Source organism: Coturnix japonica, chromosome Z, assembly GCF_054131305.1.
Source record: "Coturnix japonica strain WE chromosome Z, WE-NBRP24, whole genome shotgun sequence".
Lineage (NCBI taxonomy): Eukaryota > Metazoa > Chordata > Aves > Galliformes > Phasianidae > Coturnix > Coturnix japonica.
In genome coordinates, this window is record NC_140702.1 from 21,358,606 (window position 1) to 21,377,853 (window position 19,248).

General features: G+C 37.3%; 1 protein-coding gene across 7 annotated transcripts in view; it reads left to right on the forward strand.

The window, feature by feature from the left end:
• The window catches only part of SSBP2 (single stranded DNA binding protein 2), a 157,069-nt gene that overhangs the window by 90,914 nt on the left and 46,907 nt on the right, over positions 1-19,248 (forward strand). For 4 of the 7 annotated variants that reach the window (XM_015849770.3, XM_015849771.3, XM_085529662.1 and 1 more), the window contains exon 5: positions 13,563-13,652. The exons of the other annotated variants lie outside the window; for them this stretch is intronic. In XM_015849770.3, the coding sequence (XP_015705256.1) occupies positions 13,563-13,652 (90 nt within the window). The remainder of the gene's footprint in view (positions 1-13,562; positions 13,653-19,248) is intronic. 7 annotated transcript variants of the gene reach the window in all.

A 19,248-nucleotide genomic window follows, 5' to 3' on the forward strand; every position in this document is an offset into this window, starting at 1 on the left:
TTAGGTTTAGAAACTCAGTTCAAAAGATTTTGCTGAATCACATAAATCAGAAATGGTGTTTTAAAGCTCTGTTTATGCTTTTTAAAGCTATTAAAGATCTTCAAAAGATGTGGGTTTGCCCCCTGCGATTGCACAGGAAGCGCGAGGGTAACCTGAAAATCATTTTAAATAAGGGTTAAAAATATTTTCTGAGCTTTGATGAAATCATTGTTCAGTCTTTTCCATCTTCTGAAATTAAACAGTGCATTCAGAGATTCAGAAATCCAAAACTGCCAACTCCAGAGTTCAAAATATACAATGGGAATGAAACATTACTATCTTTAGTCTTGATGTGGGAGGCATTCTTTGAATATTTGCATTTTAATTTCAAAGATTTTGAATACCTTAAAGATAAACAGATTTCTATGCCCAGCACTTTTGAGATCTCTAGGTGAAAAGAAGGTTGTTCTTCATATGGATATTAAGTGGTAGTGTCAGTAAAATAGGTCAAAAAAGAAAAAAATATTACTGAATTCAAATGGATTTTGAAGTAGTTGTGATTTTTTTTTAGCATACTGGAACAATTTTCTCAATTGGCATAGGACATGCAAAGTGTATGGTAATATAAGGATGTGAGAGTAATTACTAGCTCATTACTTTGTTATTATAAGGTCCTTTATATCAAGTGGGAAAAATAACAACACAGTATTTTCAGAATGAAATTTTCTCACTCTCTTTAGTCCTCATCTTTTAAGTACTTAACAATTTCTCTGCACCAAGAACCCCTAGAAGTTATGTCTGAGCTGTCTTTCAGAGCTCCAGAAATGTAGTATGGGTACAGTATTTTGGAAAAGAGGTGCACCATGTAAAATATCAGCTGAGTCTGACTCCTTTCCAGATGTCTACTACGACCATTTTCTGATGGCATGTCATTCATACCATTTTTATGTCATACTCACAGAGAAAGCTAACATAGCTCTTCTAGTTTTTAGTTTGAGTTTGTTGTCCTCTGAGAAAAGCCCCCCAAAAATAAGCGGTTAAATAAATAAAACAGCCTGACAAGTTAGTGTCATTTCTTTAGTTTTTGGTTGGACCTGTTGTATGTATCACTGTCCCTCAATCCAGAAGTCCTGCTGCCCTTTGCATGGGTACCAATGATGGGCTTACTGGACTTCTGCCTCCACTATACCGCTGTTGCTTTCTCAGCAGTTTCCCTTGGCTACCTCTTCTTTGCCAGCAGCCACTTAAACTGGAAGAAAATCCTTGCAATTCTGAATTGTTCCGTTTTCCTGAATATGCGCTTGCTCACAGACAGCCTTTGACAGAGGAGACACTGCTCCTTTGGCATAAGCTGGGGTTACCAGGCTGAGAGGACCCAGCCTGCCTGCAGAAAATGGAGAGGTGTCTGATGAAGGCTGTAGTTTAAAAATGCCCATGTTAATTAATAACTTCTCCTAACTTGGGATGACGTTTAGTTCTTTTTGCTATGTTCACAACACACTAATATAAACAAACTAAATGTTTTCTTAACTTGGTGTTTTAATGAAATGTCTCTTGGCTTTTTTATGAACTAAAAATGTTAGTGAGCTGGTGGGGTAAGAATTTGGAGTTTTGTGTGACATTTAGATTTTGTTTTCTTCCAACTCAACTAATACAAATTATGGAAAAATATTCTGTGTATTTATAGTTTGGGCTGATGTAAAGGGAATATGCTATGATATCATAAATCACAGATGTAGAGACTGCTATGTAAAAACTTCTAAACTGTTAGGTTTGTGGCAAATGATAAATGACAAGCTATTTGAAGAGTGTGAGAAAACATGCTTGACTAGATACACTCACTGTATTTAGTATTATATGCACAAGGCTAGTGCGTATAATATTTGATTTCAGTGAACAGAAAATTAGCAGTTTGGGAAAAAATGTAAATTTAACATTAATTACTTGAGGTTGTAGGCTGTTTCTTGCTCAATTAACAGGTGCTGAATTGTAACAGTTCACTTACATTTAATTTGTTAAGAGTACAAATCACTAAAGGCTCTATATAGGCATGCTTTACTTTCATAGGAGTCATTTAGTGATCTTTTCCATTCACACTGCAGCATCTGAAGGTGATCTAGTCTGAAAGGCTCTAGTTCAGGATCACTGTGAACAAAATCTGCTCCAGACTGACCGGCTGTGTTGGCCTCAAGCCATCTTTTCTCTGTGCTCAGTGTGGAGATTCTACCCAGTATTATAAACTTGCTTCATTGTTCAAAACACTGTTTAAGTATGTTCAGAATTGCTGTAGTCAAAAGCTTATAATTCTGGTTCGAAATAACAGCATTACTATTTGGGAGTGTAAACAAATATGGGAGTAAAGATTTTATTTATTTTCCCTTTTGAGTGTTTCACATTAGCATCACAAATACAATGTTTGTCTGGAATGTGTAGCAAAAGGATTTAAGCAATACAGATTAAATGACATATTTTTGTTGTTTTAAATGTGGTGCGAGGACTTGTGTGATGTCTTTTTTAAAAATAAGATCCTGTAATTAAACCTTCAGGCTCAACAGGCACTGTGACATGTTGGCATATTGCCGTATCTTAATTTCCTCAGAAGACTAAAAGCTAAGTGTCTTAGATACTGGTGAAATGTTAAGAGATCCCAGCATGAGGCACACTCCAGAATGCCTTTGTGTGATTATGATATGGCCCAGTTTTGTAACATAAGTACAATAAAATAATGCATGCATTGTAACACTATATAAAGAACATGGAAAATTAGAATTATGTAAGCTAGACAATTAATTATTTTGTTTTCTAGATTATAGATTCTGTTTGAAATTAAAATGAACTAAATGACAGGTAAAGTAATTCCAAATTGGTGTTTAGATAGGGAAGAAGTAATAAAATACAAGTACTAGGAGAAGCCATGGCACAAGTAGATGCTGTCTCTTTATTCGTTTTCTCTTTTTTACATGTAAGAACTGAGTGCTGCTGTGGGTATGACCCAGACAATATGCCACTAAGGACACTTTCCTTCACCATTCTTATTCCCAATAAAAGGTGAATAAAAATTTTGTATTAATTTTTACTTAGTACCTTATTAAATCTCAGAAACTAAACTAAAGCTGAAGGTGAGAAAGGAAGTCGTGGACAAAGGGAAAGAGAGGAACTTGAAGAAGGCAGGAAAACAAGCCATTTATTGAAGAGAAAGGAAAAAGGATTAAAACTAAATTAATCAAAAGCAGAAAAAAGTTGATTTTGCAGGTGCTGTTTTAAAAAATTGGAGAGGGGTGAGGGAGGAAGGATAAAAACAAGGTTCAGTAGTACAACTAACTCCATTGAAGATGTAATTCTGCATGATATGATGTGCTAAAGGGCAAGGAGCCCTTATCATGGGGAATGACACTCATCATCTGCATAAGTAGTTTTTCTGAATCAGTCCAAAATTCATCTGTGTAAGCAGCTAAAAACTCATGTATTTTATGTGTCTTTGATCCAACTTTTAATGAAAATCTGCTCTTCTACAGAGAAGGTTTTAGGCCTGATCTTCTGAGGTTTTTAAACATGTGGAAAACATCCCCCAGTGAATTTTACCTTAGAACATATTTGCTTATAGTTATGCAGAAGCACAACTTGAATTGCTTACGGTAATTTGATAAAAAGAATGAAATAGAACTGTTTTGAAGTAACCACCATCCAAAATATGCCGCACAGTTAAACTGCATGAAACACTTGGTAATTTTGAGTTAAGCCTCAGTGCAGTCTCTTCAACATAAACAAATATTTTCATTTTGCACATTAAAAGGGTTGCTGCATTTTTTGAAGCTGAATAATGCTGGCTGGTCGTGACAGGGCAGGGACCGTCACTGAGCCTCCATACATTTAGCACCAAAGGTATTTTGTTTGTCAGACTTCTGGTATTTCCCTGATTGAGAAATCCCTCATTTTAAATAACTTCCAAAGTGTACAGAATAAACCAAATAAAAACCCGGATACCGGGCTTTATTAGGCAAGCCTAAATTCAAGATAATAAAACAAACGAACAGGGTAAGTTGCAAGTGAGCATGTGGAGAATGCTCCTTACAAGACATTGTTTCATGGCTTGGAATATTCTCCCAGAGGAAGTGATGTGAGCATCGTTGCTTCTGAGCTATTTGTGAGCAGAACGCATGTGGCGGTGAGGAATGCATTATCAGGTGGTGTAATTGTGCTGCATTAGAGTGGCTGACCCAGTGCTCCTTCTCCTTCCAGAAACCATGCATAGTTTTAATCATGCAGCAGGCTCTGCTCCTGGTTACTTACTGTGTATTGTCGTTCTTTATATTAATGTGCTTCTCCTTTATTCAGGAAGTGTCTAATGGCATTTGGGGGAGGGGAAACTCATTAGCTTCCTTCCTGAGCACTATAATTTTTATTTCCTGTTGTAACAGTGGCCTCAGCCAAAACTAACAATGTAGAAGTAGGGGGGAAGGGTTGCCTGCAGAAAACGTTTTCTTGTCTGGAGCAAGATGTTGCTTACAGGAAATTTTTGAGGCAAACAACCAGTTTGAAAGCATCTTTTGAGCACAGTAGTTAAGAGGGATTTTGAACTTGATGTTCCGTATTGCAACTTACTCTCTTTTTATTAGGAGGATGAAGGTAAACCAGAGCTGTACTGAGCAGACCGTCTGCCCTCCCCTTCCTGTCCATTAGACATAGAAAGTTATGCCATCTTTCCTTCCCCTTGGCTGACCTGCAGTGGCATCCAGTCACCGCACATGAACCTCCTTCTGGACATCCCCAGGTGCAGTGCCGCGGCTGTGGGTGGACAGTGCAGCTCCTCTGCCCTGTGCTGGGCCACTGGCATCTTGCAGCAGGTGTTAGGCTGCACCTGGGGAGCAGGGCTGTGCTTGAAGTCTTCCAATGTGTGCCCATCTTCCTGCTGGCATGTGTTTTACTCAGGCTGTGCTATGGCATGAGTTAGATGTGAAAATGTGGACAATCCTACTTCCGACAGTGGTATCTCAGGCTGAGATGGGAAGCATTTTGTGCAAGATTAATCTTGTATACAAAAAAAACCCCTGATCTTGTCATCTTTTTATAGTTACTACTGTGTTCTGAGCTTCTTTTTACTCAGGAACTTTGAGTTGTTTCACTCAGTCTATGGCTAGACATTCACTGACTTGAAATACTTAAATTTTGCTATGTTAAGTAAATGGAGCACTAGCATGCTGTATGCCACTAAAACAGGTCAGCACAGGACCAGCACCAAGATGAGCCCACCAAGAGAAGGCATAAAACTTCACAGCTTGATGGAGATGAGAAAAAAAGGTGCTGCCTTTTCCTCCTGTTCTGTGCAATATGGGCAGTTTTGAGACTGAAGGTAGTGTTTTTGTTGACCATTTTAAAATAAGTGGTGCTTTGAGTGATTCGGAAATAAGGAGAAAAGCCTTTACTGCATATAATTTCGATTAGCTAAATATGGGAATAGTAATCACAGGGAATGAAGAAACAGACTGAAAAGTCTGTGGAGTCCCACTGCAGACACAGCAGTTCACAGTTTGAGTGCACTAGATAATGTCATGGAAGAAACATACATCGGTGCTGTGTGTCACCATGGAAGGCTACTCATAGGGAATTTTAAAACACAGTAGTTCATGAGCTATAGGGGATAAAGGCCTTGAGGCATGCAGGTTAGCAGTTTTATCTTTGCCAAAGTAATTTGTGAAAAAACTGTTTTAACAGTCCCAGAAATCTCCATCCTTTTCCTTTCACCAACTCTTGCTGTGTAAAGATGGGGCTAGTAGAATTTATTAAGCAGTAAAATAAAGTTCTTCTTCCATGAAACTTAATCATCCCCCATTGACTGACACTGCTGGGTTTTGTCAGCTTTGGTACATGACTGTCCTTCCACTGGGAGCTGAGCAGTACCAAGGGAGCCCCTCTGCCTATAGACACCTGCAGGTTTGTGAGCCAGGAGCCAAGCTTCCAGGGCAGCAGGAAGCCTGGAGTAGTTTCCAGGGATTTAAAATCTTAGGAGTGGAAGCAAAGGAGAAGAAGTGATAGGATAGATGAGCTGAAAAGTTCCAAGTCTTGGCTGTCGCTCAGGAAATCCCAATGAATGTTGCATTTCCCTCATTCTGTTAATAAAATACCACTTGGATGTGAACCTGGTATCTGGCCCCTCAGCTGCTGTCTTCTGCAAGTGGGTCTTATTTTGTCAGGCTTCCCCAGTTTAAGATTCACAGGAGAAGAATGTCAGTTCTTCAATACCTTACTGACATGAATTTTATCAGCAGATAGCGAGAGCTATATAATTTCCCATCAAAAGCCTGTATCACCCTTGCTAGCTTCTCCAGCATAATACAGGCTATTTACCTGATAGTAGGGAGCACAGCAAGAGTGCTGGTTTGCTTTAGCGATTTGTGGCTTGTGTTATGCCCATGTAGCTCAGTGCTTTGGAACCAGCTAGCTCTCTGTAATTAACCAGCCCAGCTGGTATACTTTTAGGCTTGCTCTATCAGAATGAGGAGAAGCGGTATCATAGGAGGATATGCTGTAGACAGGAGAATGTGAGGGAAAATAACTCTGCTGTAGTTTAGGATGAGGAACAAGTTTCAGTTTTGTGGTGGTGGTTCTTTTTTTTTTTTTTTTTTTTTTTTCCTTCTTTTTGTTGTGAGAGTGTCGGGCTGAGTTTTGTTTGTTGTTTTGTTTTGGGCCATTGAGACAGTGTGAAGAAAGCTACAGCAGTGCTTATGTTTCATTACTTTTGTTGTTGTTGTTGCTGAAAGCATAAATAAACCAAGCAAGAGTAAACCAACTAGACATAAAGCAATCACCACTTCTGCACTAGGAAAAGAGAGGAGCTCCATTGTTTGAAGTACTGAAGGGGACATCTGAAGATGATTCATGGAGACATAGCTTAGTGATGGACTTGCAGTTAGGTAATGGTTGGACTTGATTAACTTGTGGGTCCTTCCAAATTACATGATTCCATAATTCTAAGATTCCACATAATGACTAATCTTTAGGGTAATCTAAGAATCCATGTAAACATTAAGATTAAACAAATATATATATATATTCCCAAGCTTTGGTGGCTAGTTACTTTGAAAGTCTCCAGTTCTCATTATTCCAGCTGTGGATTGTTGATCACCATAGGATGTAAAATAATTGGTTCTCCAAGGAGAAGTAACCCAAGGGGACCGCTCAGGTTCCAGGTGCTCCACAGTGGGTTGCTCACATGTGGCTGAAGGCAGGGCTCCCACACATGCAGCTCTTCGTTCGTGCTTATCTTGAGGATACCCATGGTCATGCCCAGCAATAACAATTCATTTTCTAACATTAGCACCTTACTTCTTTTGCAGAGGTTTTTATCTGTTTGTCTCTAGCAAACCATTTGTGTTTAACATTAGGGACAATGAAATTTTGCCTGGTGTTTTTTGTTAGGGCATGAGAAGAGCCACTGGGATGCAAACCAGCTGCAGGGATGGACATACTGAGAACACCAGTTGCTTGTGATGCTGTGCCATTCTTGCCTTTTGCATATATGACGTCAGACTCTCTGTGACTGTTAGACTGTCCACATTAATTTCTTAATAGCAAGCAATTACCTGCATAAAAATGTTAAATCTTTGTTGGCACCCTTACTGCTTAAAAATGTACATTTATCCAAAGGTGGATTTTCAGATAACATGAGGGAAATTGGATATTCTACAGACTAGCTTTTAATGACTTTGGTATTAATCACGACTTTTTTTCACATTCACAAGATTTTTTCTCAGACTCAAAAATTAAGAATTCCAGCTAAAAAAGATACACATCTCCAGAGGGGAGCTCAGAGCAGCTTAGAGTCTGTGCAGGCTGTAGAGGGAGCATCACTAGGTTTGTTAAGTCTTGCACAGCAGGCAAGTATTTGTAAAAGCTTTATTTTCTTCTACATATAAATAAATTGAGATATTTGAACATATATCATTAATTTTCACTTTTTTTTTTTTTTTTTTAAAACCTTGACCTTGTGCTGATGTTTCTGTTTGTGAAGTTGACTTCACGAAGTTTAGGAAGCTGCTTCACTCAAGACAAAGAGAGACATCTCTTTCAAAGAGTAATAATATTGCATGCCTTTTGTTCTGTTTTAAATTCCATTCTCTCACTGTTTTAAAAGTACTGTGCTTATCATGGAATTAAGCACTTGTTTTTTAGCACCTGTATATACAAAAATGCCACTGATTTTTGTCACAAAATTCAGGCTAAAAAACTAAAAAATAAAATTTTCGTACTGCATATCAGTAACTTTACCAAAGTGGAAGTTGTGTTCAAAAACTCCAGTTAATTTCTGTCAATGAAAATTTGCTGTCAGAAGATTTAAGTAATTTCCAGCAAATAGCAAACTCTTATTTCAAAATAAATTTTCTTTACAATTATACTTCAGAGAGTCATTGCCTTGAAACTGTTATAAATAATCCATAATCCTAGAAGACGTAGCTAAGAGACAGGATTGTTGTGCTGTCTTTGAACTAGAGTTTGAAATGCTTTTATCACTGATAGCAAATATATCCTTAAATTCTTTCTATTATCCTTAGCATACTTCCAAACTAATATGTAGTTTTCAGTTCTGTAATAGAATTTCACTAACTCGGCTTAGTAGCGTGAAAATCTGGGATTTGACACTGAGGTATAGTAAAAACAAACTGTAATCCTACTTAAGATACAGGGATGCCGTGATCACGTAGAGGTTATTTGGGTGGTAAGTTACCCTGAGGGGAGAGAACTATTTTTTAGGAAGATGATACTCTCCAGAGACACCACCTTAGTGAAGGTCTGGCAATGTAAACTGAGGCAAACCCAATATTTTTCTTCCAAAAGATTAAATCCTTTTTTTTTTTTCCCTTCTGACGAAAGAAGAATAATATAGGCTATTAGTGGAATTATTGCTAAAGTACATTATCCATTCACTGATAATACTTTGTATGATGGAACAAACAGGAATAGTTCCAAAGTCTGAACTGATTTGTAAGGAGCTGCAATTTGAAAAAAAAGTTGTGAGGAGTAGCATTATGATCCTTTACAACAACACTTCTTAGTCTAATATTATTACCTGAAATTAAACATTTTAGATACAGATGTACAGATGTTCAAATGACTTGCATCTACTAATTATTTATCTGTCAAGAAAAAAAGTCCTCAATTTTCACCGTTCCCTAAATTTATGATCTTGGATAAGTTGTACTAAATATTTCTTGTCCTTTGTCCTCAGTGTGAAACAAAACGTAAGTGTTCTTATGAAGACAACATATTTGCCTCCAAAATATTATATGCACTTTTTGCTTGTCTGTTTCTATTCACTTAACTGTTTGCTTTCATAAAGCTGGAAAATGCATGAGATTCTGTGAATTAGAATTTTAAAATAATAGCCTATTATCTTAAATTAAACATAATTAAAGATAATAACTAGTAAATAGGTAATAAGTAGTTAGATTTTGGGTATGTTATTCATATCCACACTTCTTGTGAGACAGCAGCCAGAATGCTGTGCTTAACTTGAAAAAAAATATCTGGGAAAAGAGGGTATGAAAAAGTGTTAAAAACAGAAAGTTGGGTTTGGGATTATTTTGCTGCTCATATTGCTTTTTTGGTGCATCAGGGACTGGTCATAGGTAAACCTGGTGGTCCTATTGTGTTTATTTACATGGCCCTGTTTATTTACAGTTTTCTTCTCATTGGATGTGGTGAATTAATAAGCAGAGCTGATTTGGGAAAGAATATTTGACTTTCACGTGAACTTTTTTCTCTATGCATCTCAGTGCTATCAGCTTCCTAGCAGATTCTTATTTAGGCTTAGTGGCAGTGTGGGCTTTCAACATCGACTTCAAGGAGATTTCTACCAAAAACCAAGCATTTCCAGCTTTCCCTCCCCATGGTAGGCTGCGATCACTGTGCTTTAAACTTAATACACCAGCAGCTGTCACTTCCCTGTGTTATCGTTTACATCAGTCCTTGCACATGCCTGCCTCTGTGGAGATACTTGCACAAAGCTCAAGGAGATGCAGCTGAGGTGTTGGGTGCTGAGCATGCAGCCCATGTAGGAGCAAGGAGCTGCCTGGGCTATGTGTTCACAGTGTCAGACAGGTGATGGGTCACATTTAGAGACTGCAGCACTTTTTGGAAACAGAGTTTCTGTTTGTTGTTCACTTGTGTAAGTTACCTGTGTGTTAAGTGTCAAGTAAGCTTAACAAAATTTGCCTGAAATGGTGTTATTTTAGTGGAATTTATTGTTTTGTATTCTCCATGACAGTGTGGAAACATTTTGTGATATATATTATTAAATTAACATAATTAATAATATACACTTCTTGGTAATCCCATTTTTTAAATTTACTTTGTGATTACTTTATAAGTAAGCACTACTCTAAACCATGGCTGTTGAAATCGACTTACCAGACAGACACAGTTTAAGCTGTGTTTATGTTACAGTCTGTTCTTACACTGTCCAGGGTGGAATGAATATAGCAGTGAATGTCTGCAATAAATGTCACTCAGATGCACCATTTTTATTAATAACTGTGAAAAGATAACAAAGATCAGAATATTAGGTACAAAAGCATATAAAATTTTCAGTTTTTTAAGGAGAAACATTGGACCAGCTCACTGTTACAATTTCATCTTTTTTGAAAGTGGAAAAAGCAAATTACAAATATTTACAATTTCAAAGTAATGGAAGTGTAAATGATGAGCAACCTTTAAAGCATGCAAAGGAAAGACATTATTTCACTGTGGGACTGTGGGAGAAGAACTGAATAATTGATCAGAATAGGATAAATGAGAATATCTCACCAGGTTTGATCCATCTGGTATCAGTTTCTAAAATGTTTATGTTATGGTGTAAGATAGAAAGTGTGATACAGCTAAAGCACTCAAAGCACCATCGTTCTGGTTTTGTCACTTGTGTTGGGGAGAAACATTCCAAACAAGACAAGAAATTGTTCTGTACTTCTTGCACCACTGCTGAAGAGCTGCCTGCTGTTCCCCAAGGCACACTGGGGAATCAGTCCGGATTCTTCCATTTCTTAGACAGATTAAAAATAGTAATAAGAATATATTTAAAGATAACTAATCACTGTATGTTATCTTTTAAATGAAGACTTGTTAGAAGATTTAGTGGCTAACAGAAATGTTAATGGATACGACATTAATTATTCCCTAGTTCAGGGATAATCATATTTCCTTTTCATTTTCTTTTTTTATCTATTGAAGAATTTTTACTGTTTTTGTTTTGTTTTGTTTTGTTTTAAATTAGTTTTAAAGCATGTTAAACAGAGTGAACTCTGTGGGGGGGGGACTCCTGTGTCCCGCTGTAGGAGCACTGTGAGAAGTCATTCTCTCCTTCTCTTATGAACATCTTTTTGCAACCTGGGATTTCTAGCAGAGGCCTCAGTAGGAAAGGACATCTCAGACACATTCTCTATTGTGCACTGGAATTCTCTGTGCATAGTATCATTTAAATCATGAGAGCAGGAGGACTTCTAGATCGGAAGGCTTCTGAAAACTGTTCATGTGTCAGTGGAGGTGCTGCTTAGCTATTTTTCTGAGAGTATTCAACTTAAAGGATTTTGCATGTATCAGACTTCGTACTGTTGAGATGTGTTTGTCCAGTGATTATAATCTGTTCAAATGCATTATTCTGTAGCATCAGCTCCAATGGACCTGTTACAGCGCTTCAAATGTGTCCACTAAAGATAGACACAACTAAAATTGCACAGCAACAGTCAGGAATCTGTACACAAGGGATAATATTGAAATAAGGCTCATCATTATTTGTCCCCTTTTAATGGGATACAGAGACTGCAGTGCAGGCTGTTTTGGAACGTTTGAGATGCTCAGGCTTTTAACAACATTGATTTTCTTCAGTAATGCTGCTTTTATTCTTCATCTAGAAATAAGGAAGTAAGATCCACTATACTTCACTCAAACTATTTATGCGCCTATTCAGGATTTTAATCAACATGATTATCTGATGTGTATGTTAAACAAGTCATTTTGTACATAAAACAATAAACAACTACAAACATATGTCTCTTCTGCTTTCCTTTGGAAATGTAGGTAAAAGTAAGTAGTGGACGTCCACAGAAGCTGTGCAAAAGCAAAGAAGGGTGACATTGTTTTGCTTCAGGAGATATCTCTGTGAGTTCAGGCAGCATTGTGCTCTAGTCCCATGTCCAGATCTTCCCAAAAATATGAGCCTCTATCAAAGAGTTTTATGGTGAATAAAACTAGATGTCAGTCAGCTCTGATGCTGGTACCTTTTACTGTAGGTACTTTAAAGATACATTATAGACTTTTGTTTGAAAAGAACATAGTGCTTGCATGCTAAGTATACTAACGATAATAATGTACTGATGATTCTAAAGCACAGTTTAAGTCATTGAAAAATCTCTGGCAATTAGTTTAATATTTCCTTTCTGCTTGGTTTAAAAAGGTCAGCTCATCTTTGTGCCAGTTTTTAGGTCTTTCGACCATTATACTCCAATTTCCTAGACAGAGTGCCAAACATTTGGAAATGCAGTTTCCAGATCTGCATCTTCTGGATATTAAGTGTGAGCATGCAGTGGAGTGATGAGATAATAAACATAAGTCATTCATATTCCGTAGGACAGATATCGGCAGATTGTTAGTAAACTGCGAGTGGCTGTCACTGCTTTGTGTGTGCATGAACACTGTCACAAAAGGTTGTAAGCCTTTGTAGGTGATTCAGCCTTATACCCTAGCAGAAATGTATTGTAGGAATACAAGGAAGGAAGAGTGCTAGAAATTAAAAGTAATTGAGGCTCCAGTATACGACAACAATAACAATTTGGCTTACCTTTTTGTGGTGATCTCCTGCTTGTAAATTGCCAGAAGCAATATTCTTTACTTGCTTATTCCAGCTGAAGGATTTGCGAAGGTAACTAATTTCATCCTCTGGTTCACTTCTTAAAAATGCCTTTTTTCTTTTCCCTTCCAAAAATATTACCTGAATTCTTTTAATTTGTCATGGTGTTTATTTTGGGGGTTCATAAAATCAAGAGCACTACTATCAGAACTGTTAGCATTCATCCTGTACTGTTTGTAACACATTCCTGTTTTGAAGCTTGGTTTAATTCCGAAAGGATATTTAAAGTCAGATGAAATCATATCTAAAGTGCTTGGAAATTGCGTGTAAGATGCATAAAATAGTTTCTTTATGCTGCATGTGTGTCTGTGCATGTGTGAAGATGTTTATGCACATAAAAGAATGACAAAGTATGCAAGTTACATTTACATTTTTTTAATTAATTGAGATCTACCTAATTGATACCTATAGGTGTATCTATGCAATCTCTAGGATCCTTCCTCTCAACTTAAACCTGTCTTATTAGCAATTCATTATGCTCGTATAAAAGAAGGTTAGACACTAAGCAATTCTAATTTACCTTCAGAATGAAACAATGACAGTGACATACTTAGAGAATTACTTTCTATATTTTGGTCACAGCAGGTTTTGTTCTTTTCCTTCTTTTCTTTTTTTTCTTTTTTTTTCTCTTTTGGTTTACTGCCTACCATGCAATGACAAAGGTTTATTTTCCCTTTGTTCTTTTCAGAGTGCTGCAGCAGCTCCCAGTCCAGTGCTAGGAAACATTCCCCCAGGAGATGGCATGCCAGTAGGTCCTGTACCACCGGGTTTTTTTCAGGTATTCAGAAAAATTATAATTACAGGAATTTTAGGATAGAAAATCCTCCATAATAACTGTTTAAAAGTCTGCAGATAAGTCCTGTTTCTAAACTGTGTCTCACTATATTGTGCAATACTTGAGAGTTTTTCTTTAACAAAAGTAAATAGGTGGAAAGGTAGGGCTCTCCTTGGCTGACAAGTATTCCATTACTAAAATCCTACAAGCACGTCTAATTTCAGAATTTCAAGGATAAGAAATGGTACCAGTGTGTGTGAGTGAAGAATGAAATTGCTTGAATATGATTTTGTGACGATTTCTTATGATAAAGTATTACAAATGCATTAGGGTTTTTTTGGCCACTTTTAGCTCTGTGCTAAACCTACAGACCAGATTTTGAAGATGTTCGACTTTCAATGGTAATTAGACCCAGACAATTAGGAATATCTCTCTGAACATCCCTCTGCGTTGCAAATCTCAACATTAAAGCTTGAAAAACAAGCCAGGGATTTATACTGAATGTTGTCTATAGTGAATTTTGTCATAAATGTTTTGAAACACCCACTTAGCACAGTGGCAATAATTGTATAGAATGTGATGATGGGCAAAAGGACAGCTTCTGGTGCATGGCCGACCTGACAGCTGTGGTCTGAGGTTGGGCAGCTCGCCTCTTCTCAACAAAGTTCAGTTGCTTCTCTCTAACTTGGCATCTGTAGCAGTAAATGCAGCTCTCCCACTTAAAAAGTTTGTTAATAACAGAGGTTTCCACCTCACAAACTTGATCTCATGGTGGGAGGGAATAATCCAGAGTTCCATCATGGTGGTGTGGGGAGAAAATCATGAAAGTAATGTTATGTTCCATTAGAAGCTGGCGTTGAGGTCCAGGTAGAAAAAAGCGTCTCATTCCTTCTCTCTAGAGATGGGTAGTCAAAAGAAACATTTTTCATCTGGGTGAACTAAAAGAAAAGATGTTTTACTGAACAGCTTCCTACTATTTTGTCCACATCGTGACTATAGAAGAGACTGGGGGTTTATCAGCAGTCTATACTTTGTTTTTTTGGCCTGAGTATGAATTGCAACACTATTTGTATGGTGCTCCATTTTCCATAGTGAACAAAAGAAAAACATTGTATGTAGTGTTGATATTTACCTAAAGAGATCCTGAACATGGCATGAAAATGTTATTCCCTTGATCAGTGTTAAAAAAAAATAGCTGTGATTTTCAATACATGCGTGGAAAGGGGTGTGTAAGTAAAGTACAAAAGATCTTACTGTTGCCAGTGACAAAATTCTCAGGAGCTGGCTTAAGTGATTAATAGATTTATTTCAGATTTTTCTGTATTAAACAACTGGTGAGGTACAATTTTCTAAACATATATATATATATATTTTTTCCTAGTTTGTATATTTATATGAGTATTTCACTTTTTTGTATTTCAATCATCCATTGCTGTCATAATGTCAAAAGAACTGAAGCTTCTTACTTTTTCACTTAATGCTTTTTTTCTTTTATTGTCTTAGAAGATAATTAAGAAGGGAAAAAGGCACAGATGTGACAAATATATTAAAAGTAGAGGAGAGAATAACAGTTTTAAAAGTTTTGCAGGAGAAGGGCATGGGATTTTGGTTTGCACTAGGAAAGCATGAAATACATCTGTCCATGGTAGATCTTTAAAGGTATAAGAAAGACAGAAGATTAGTATGGGTAAACTTTTTTCCATGTCAGTATCTATGCTCAGTCCAAAATGGCACTGAGGGACATGTTGTAGTGATAGGGCTCCGTAAGTCAGGTCAGCATTTAGATTTAATGATCTTGAAAATCTTTTCCAATCTATCTGATTGCATGATTTTGTGATTATTTGAGATGCTCGCAGCCTTTTACCAAGGCCTGGGATTAAAATTAAGCAGAGGAAAAGCCACTTGCAGTGTAACACAGTTTGTGACATTAATCAGAGCTATAATAACGCAGCAGGACATCTGGTGAGCTCCTGCAAGGGATGTTCCAAGAGCTGATCTGCACAGTTCAGGTTGGGGTTCTCCTGGTATCACTGTGCACCTCTTTCTGGAACTGCCAAATCCTTGTCATTATGTGTCTGTGTAATATGCCATACTAAAAACTAGTCCTTTAATATCTTAGTGATCTACTTGCCTTTGTTGAATGGCCAAGTTAACAAACAAAGCATTTTTCAAGAAACTCCTAGTTTTTACTGTAGTCATCTGCTTATGGATGTATATAAAGAAATAGCATTGACATGGGAGCAGTCCCAGCAAAGGGAGCTAAGCCAAAATGAGGTCAGTTACATAAGGGTGTGCTGAAACACTAAGGTGTGTATAACGCAAATATGTACAGACAGACCATAACAAGTGTTGTGGGCTTGAAGGGAGTGTAGTCTAGAAGCAGCCAGTATCTAGTTGTAGTTCCTCCGAGAGCTGAATGTTACCAATGTCAATTTATATTAGGACAAGAAAATATATTGGCAGACAGCTGCGTATGTGAACTTCAAAAAATGGAGGAATATCATCATCTGTTGCTGTAAAAAGCAGGTGAAAAAACAAGTGAAAGAAACCTCTGGTCAAAATTTTGTACTTGCTTCATAGATGTCTTCTTTCTAGTACATCTTTAAACAGAAAATCAATTTCTATATGCGCTTCTGCAGTTTCACTTATCCTTACAGATCATGTGAATAAACAGAATCTCAGAAAACATTCATCTGTCTTTGAGTACTGTCAAAATGCAGTCCTGTTTCTATGAACTACCAGTCTTCTGTCAAGGAATTTGCACCCAGACCTGCAACTCACTCCTGGACTATGAAAGTGAACATTTAGGAGTTTTTTTTAATATCAGAAGATTATAGAAACAGAAGAAGAATGGTATTTCTGTCAGTATTGAGTTCACTAAGAGTTTACACTGCAAAAATGTTTTAACAACTCAACTTCTTGCATTCTAAATTATCTGGAAGACCATCCAGATAAAGTGCCTTTCATTGCTTTTGTGGAAACATTTTATTTTTCCGAAGCTAAGGCTGTCCACAGCTACTGCCTTCCAGCTCTGCTTGGCTACCTCAGGTTTGCTGGATATCTTTGAGTCAATTCATTTCTTGTCAGCAGTGGATCTGTATTTCCATGTGCAGCATGGAATACTGGCTGGGTGTTAAGTAGAATGATACTCTTGCTTCTGTTCTTCCCATGACAGGTTGGGCAACGTGGCATTTGGGGTGGTGCGAGCCAGGAAACCTTACCCAAGTTCCAGTTTCACTGCTGGCCACTAATATTAGTTCTGTATCTTTTTATAGAAGACAATAATCTAGTACAATGGGATGGCTTGTGGAAGTAGATCAATATGGGAACAGAGCGATTTTCAGACAGAAAAACCACTAAAACCTCTTTTCTGCTCTCTAAAAGTGAGGTTTTTGTGTGTGTATAGGCCTCTGCTGCTGACATTACTCAGCAGTCTGTAATTTTATGCCTGGACCATGGAGCGGAGTTCTGAAGAAAGAAGCTGAATCTGCATTGTACCTCCGTGTTTGCATTTTTGTATTTTCAGTTCAGGTGACAGCTGAGCACTGCAGTGCTGAAAGCATTACAGTGATACAGTGGAAGGAAGATGGTACAGTTGTGTACTGCTATTAGCATCAACAATACTTCATTTTTTAAAATGTGGTTTAAAATATCAAAAATAAGCTTGGAAAGTCAAGAAAGCAGATTTATGTGGATCTAGGATGTGATTCAATTTCACCTTTTGGTAGGCATGTATTTTAATGTAACTTTTTACGTCATAGGTTTGTATTTTTTCATCCAGATGTCCTCATCTTCTTTCAGTGCTTAAAGTAGGTGATATTCTGGAAATAAATTCGGATTTTACAGTAACTGAATTTCCTGCTGCATCATTAGCAGCAAAACTGGACATGTGGTACTACAGTAGGATAGAAGGAAAAGCAAATTGTGATGTAAAACTCAAATCCCAATTAAGAGATCCTAGAGATTTTGGAGTTGTCTTTAATCGGGCTGAAATAAACAGAATTAAGATTAAGTGGAGTTCAGTGGGTGGGATGTCAGGAGGGGTCAGTACTTCTGGTAAGTTGCTTTCTTAAATGTGGTGCCTCTGAGGAGGAATCAGTGGTAGATTTGATGTTAAAATAACTGTGCAGGTTACCCTTATGATACCCTCATTTTCCTAGGTAGCAATGTTTCATGAGTTTCCATCTATAAGAATGAATATCTTAAGGGAAAATTGTTCTAAAAGATTAGGAATTGCTTAGGTAACAGAAACCTGTTTTAGGCTAAATAAATTTCAGACACAAATGTCTGAAATTCTCAAGCTACAGTCTGAGTTCCAGAAATAAGTCATCAATTCACCAATTTTCTCTCTCAGCACCATATCCTAAATTTGGAGGTAAGGTATGAGCAGAGCATTGAGCTACTATGTTAACAAAATAAAATGATTTTTAACAAAAAAAAATGATAAAATGATATTTTCTGTGCCATTTTCCAGCACTGGAGTTACTCTTCTATGAGTTTCTTCATGTGGCCATCTACAGAGATCAACTGACCCTGTTTTCATACCTTTTATTTTAAGAGTCCTGTCTGATACTGAATTAGTAGGAGTACTACTGGTCTGAAGTAAGATTATTTAGCTTCAGATCTGGGCATTGGAGGAGGCGTATAACATCAGCAACTCAAGTTTTACTCAAATTGTTGCTTAAAATGAGTAAACTAATCCACTTGTGATCCAGAAGGATGAGGTAATAGAGTTCAAAGACAGTACGGTTTTAATATGCTGTCTTATTTACATTTCCTGTCTTGGGGTCCACATTTTTTTACAAGAGATGGTTCCACACAGTTCACCATGTCTGCATCCATACAAAGAGCATTTCTTTTGTTTTAATGGCACTCAGACATAAAGCAACACTGAGTTCATACTTCACTCACCTGAGAGACACGGCTGACTCAGTGCCTAAAATGCCAGCTGAGAAATGTAGGAAATAGACTGTTTGATAACTCACAGCTCACTTTTTAAATCTGATAGGTTTAAAGAAGTTAAATTTTACAACTGACAAAGACTTCTTTATGTAAGTTTTTTTTTTTGGAATGCATTACTTCTTTGCATCCATAATGCTTATTACCACTGCACATACATCCGAAGGAATTGTCATGTACTCTGCTTCATTTGCCAATTTTGTGATCACCAGATATACTTGGATTGGCATGGGAAGAATGTGTCGACACCATGTTTGAAAAACAAATGTTACATATTGCTCTTATATAAAAAGAAAAAACACCAGAAACCCAACCCACTGAAGTAATGTGGGGGTGTCATGCCATCTAGTGGCAGTAGTTCATCCTCATTTTAGCTTAATACATGTGCTAAAATGTTATTTTTAGCCTTGTTGTGCTTTGGTAGAGCTGACCTAATGCTTTCAGGTAGAATGTTTCAGTAGGGCACACGAGCAAAAGAACTTTACCATTTCTCTTCCTGACTTGCATTATTATTTGCTCTGTGTTGGGCCCCTTTAACATGCACAGTATCATCCCAGACTGCTAATTTGGGTGTGCATCCAGCAGCAAGGAAGATGAGGAAGGAGAAATTCTCCAGTGTGCCTTCAAAGCCACGTTGGAG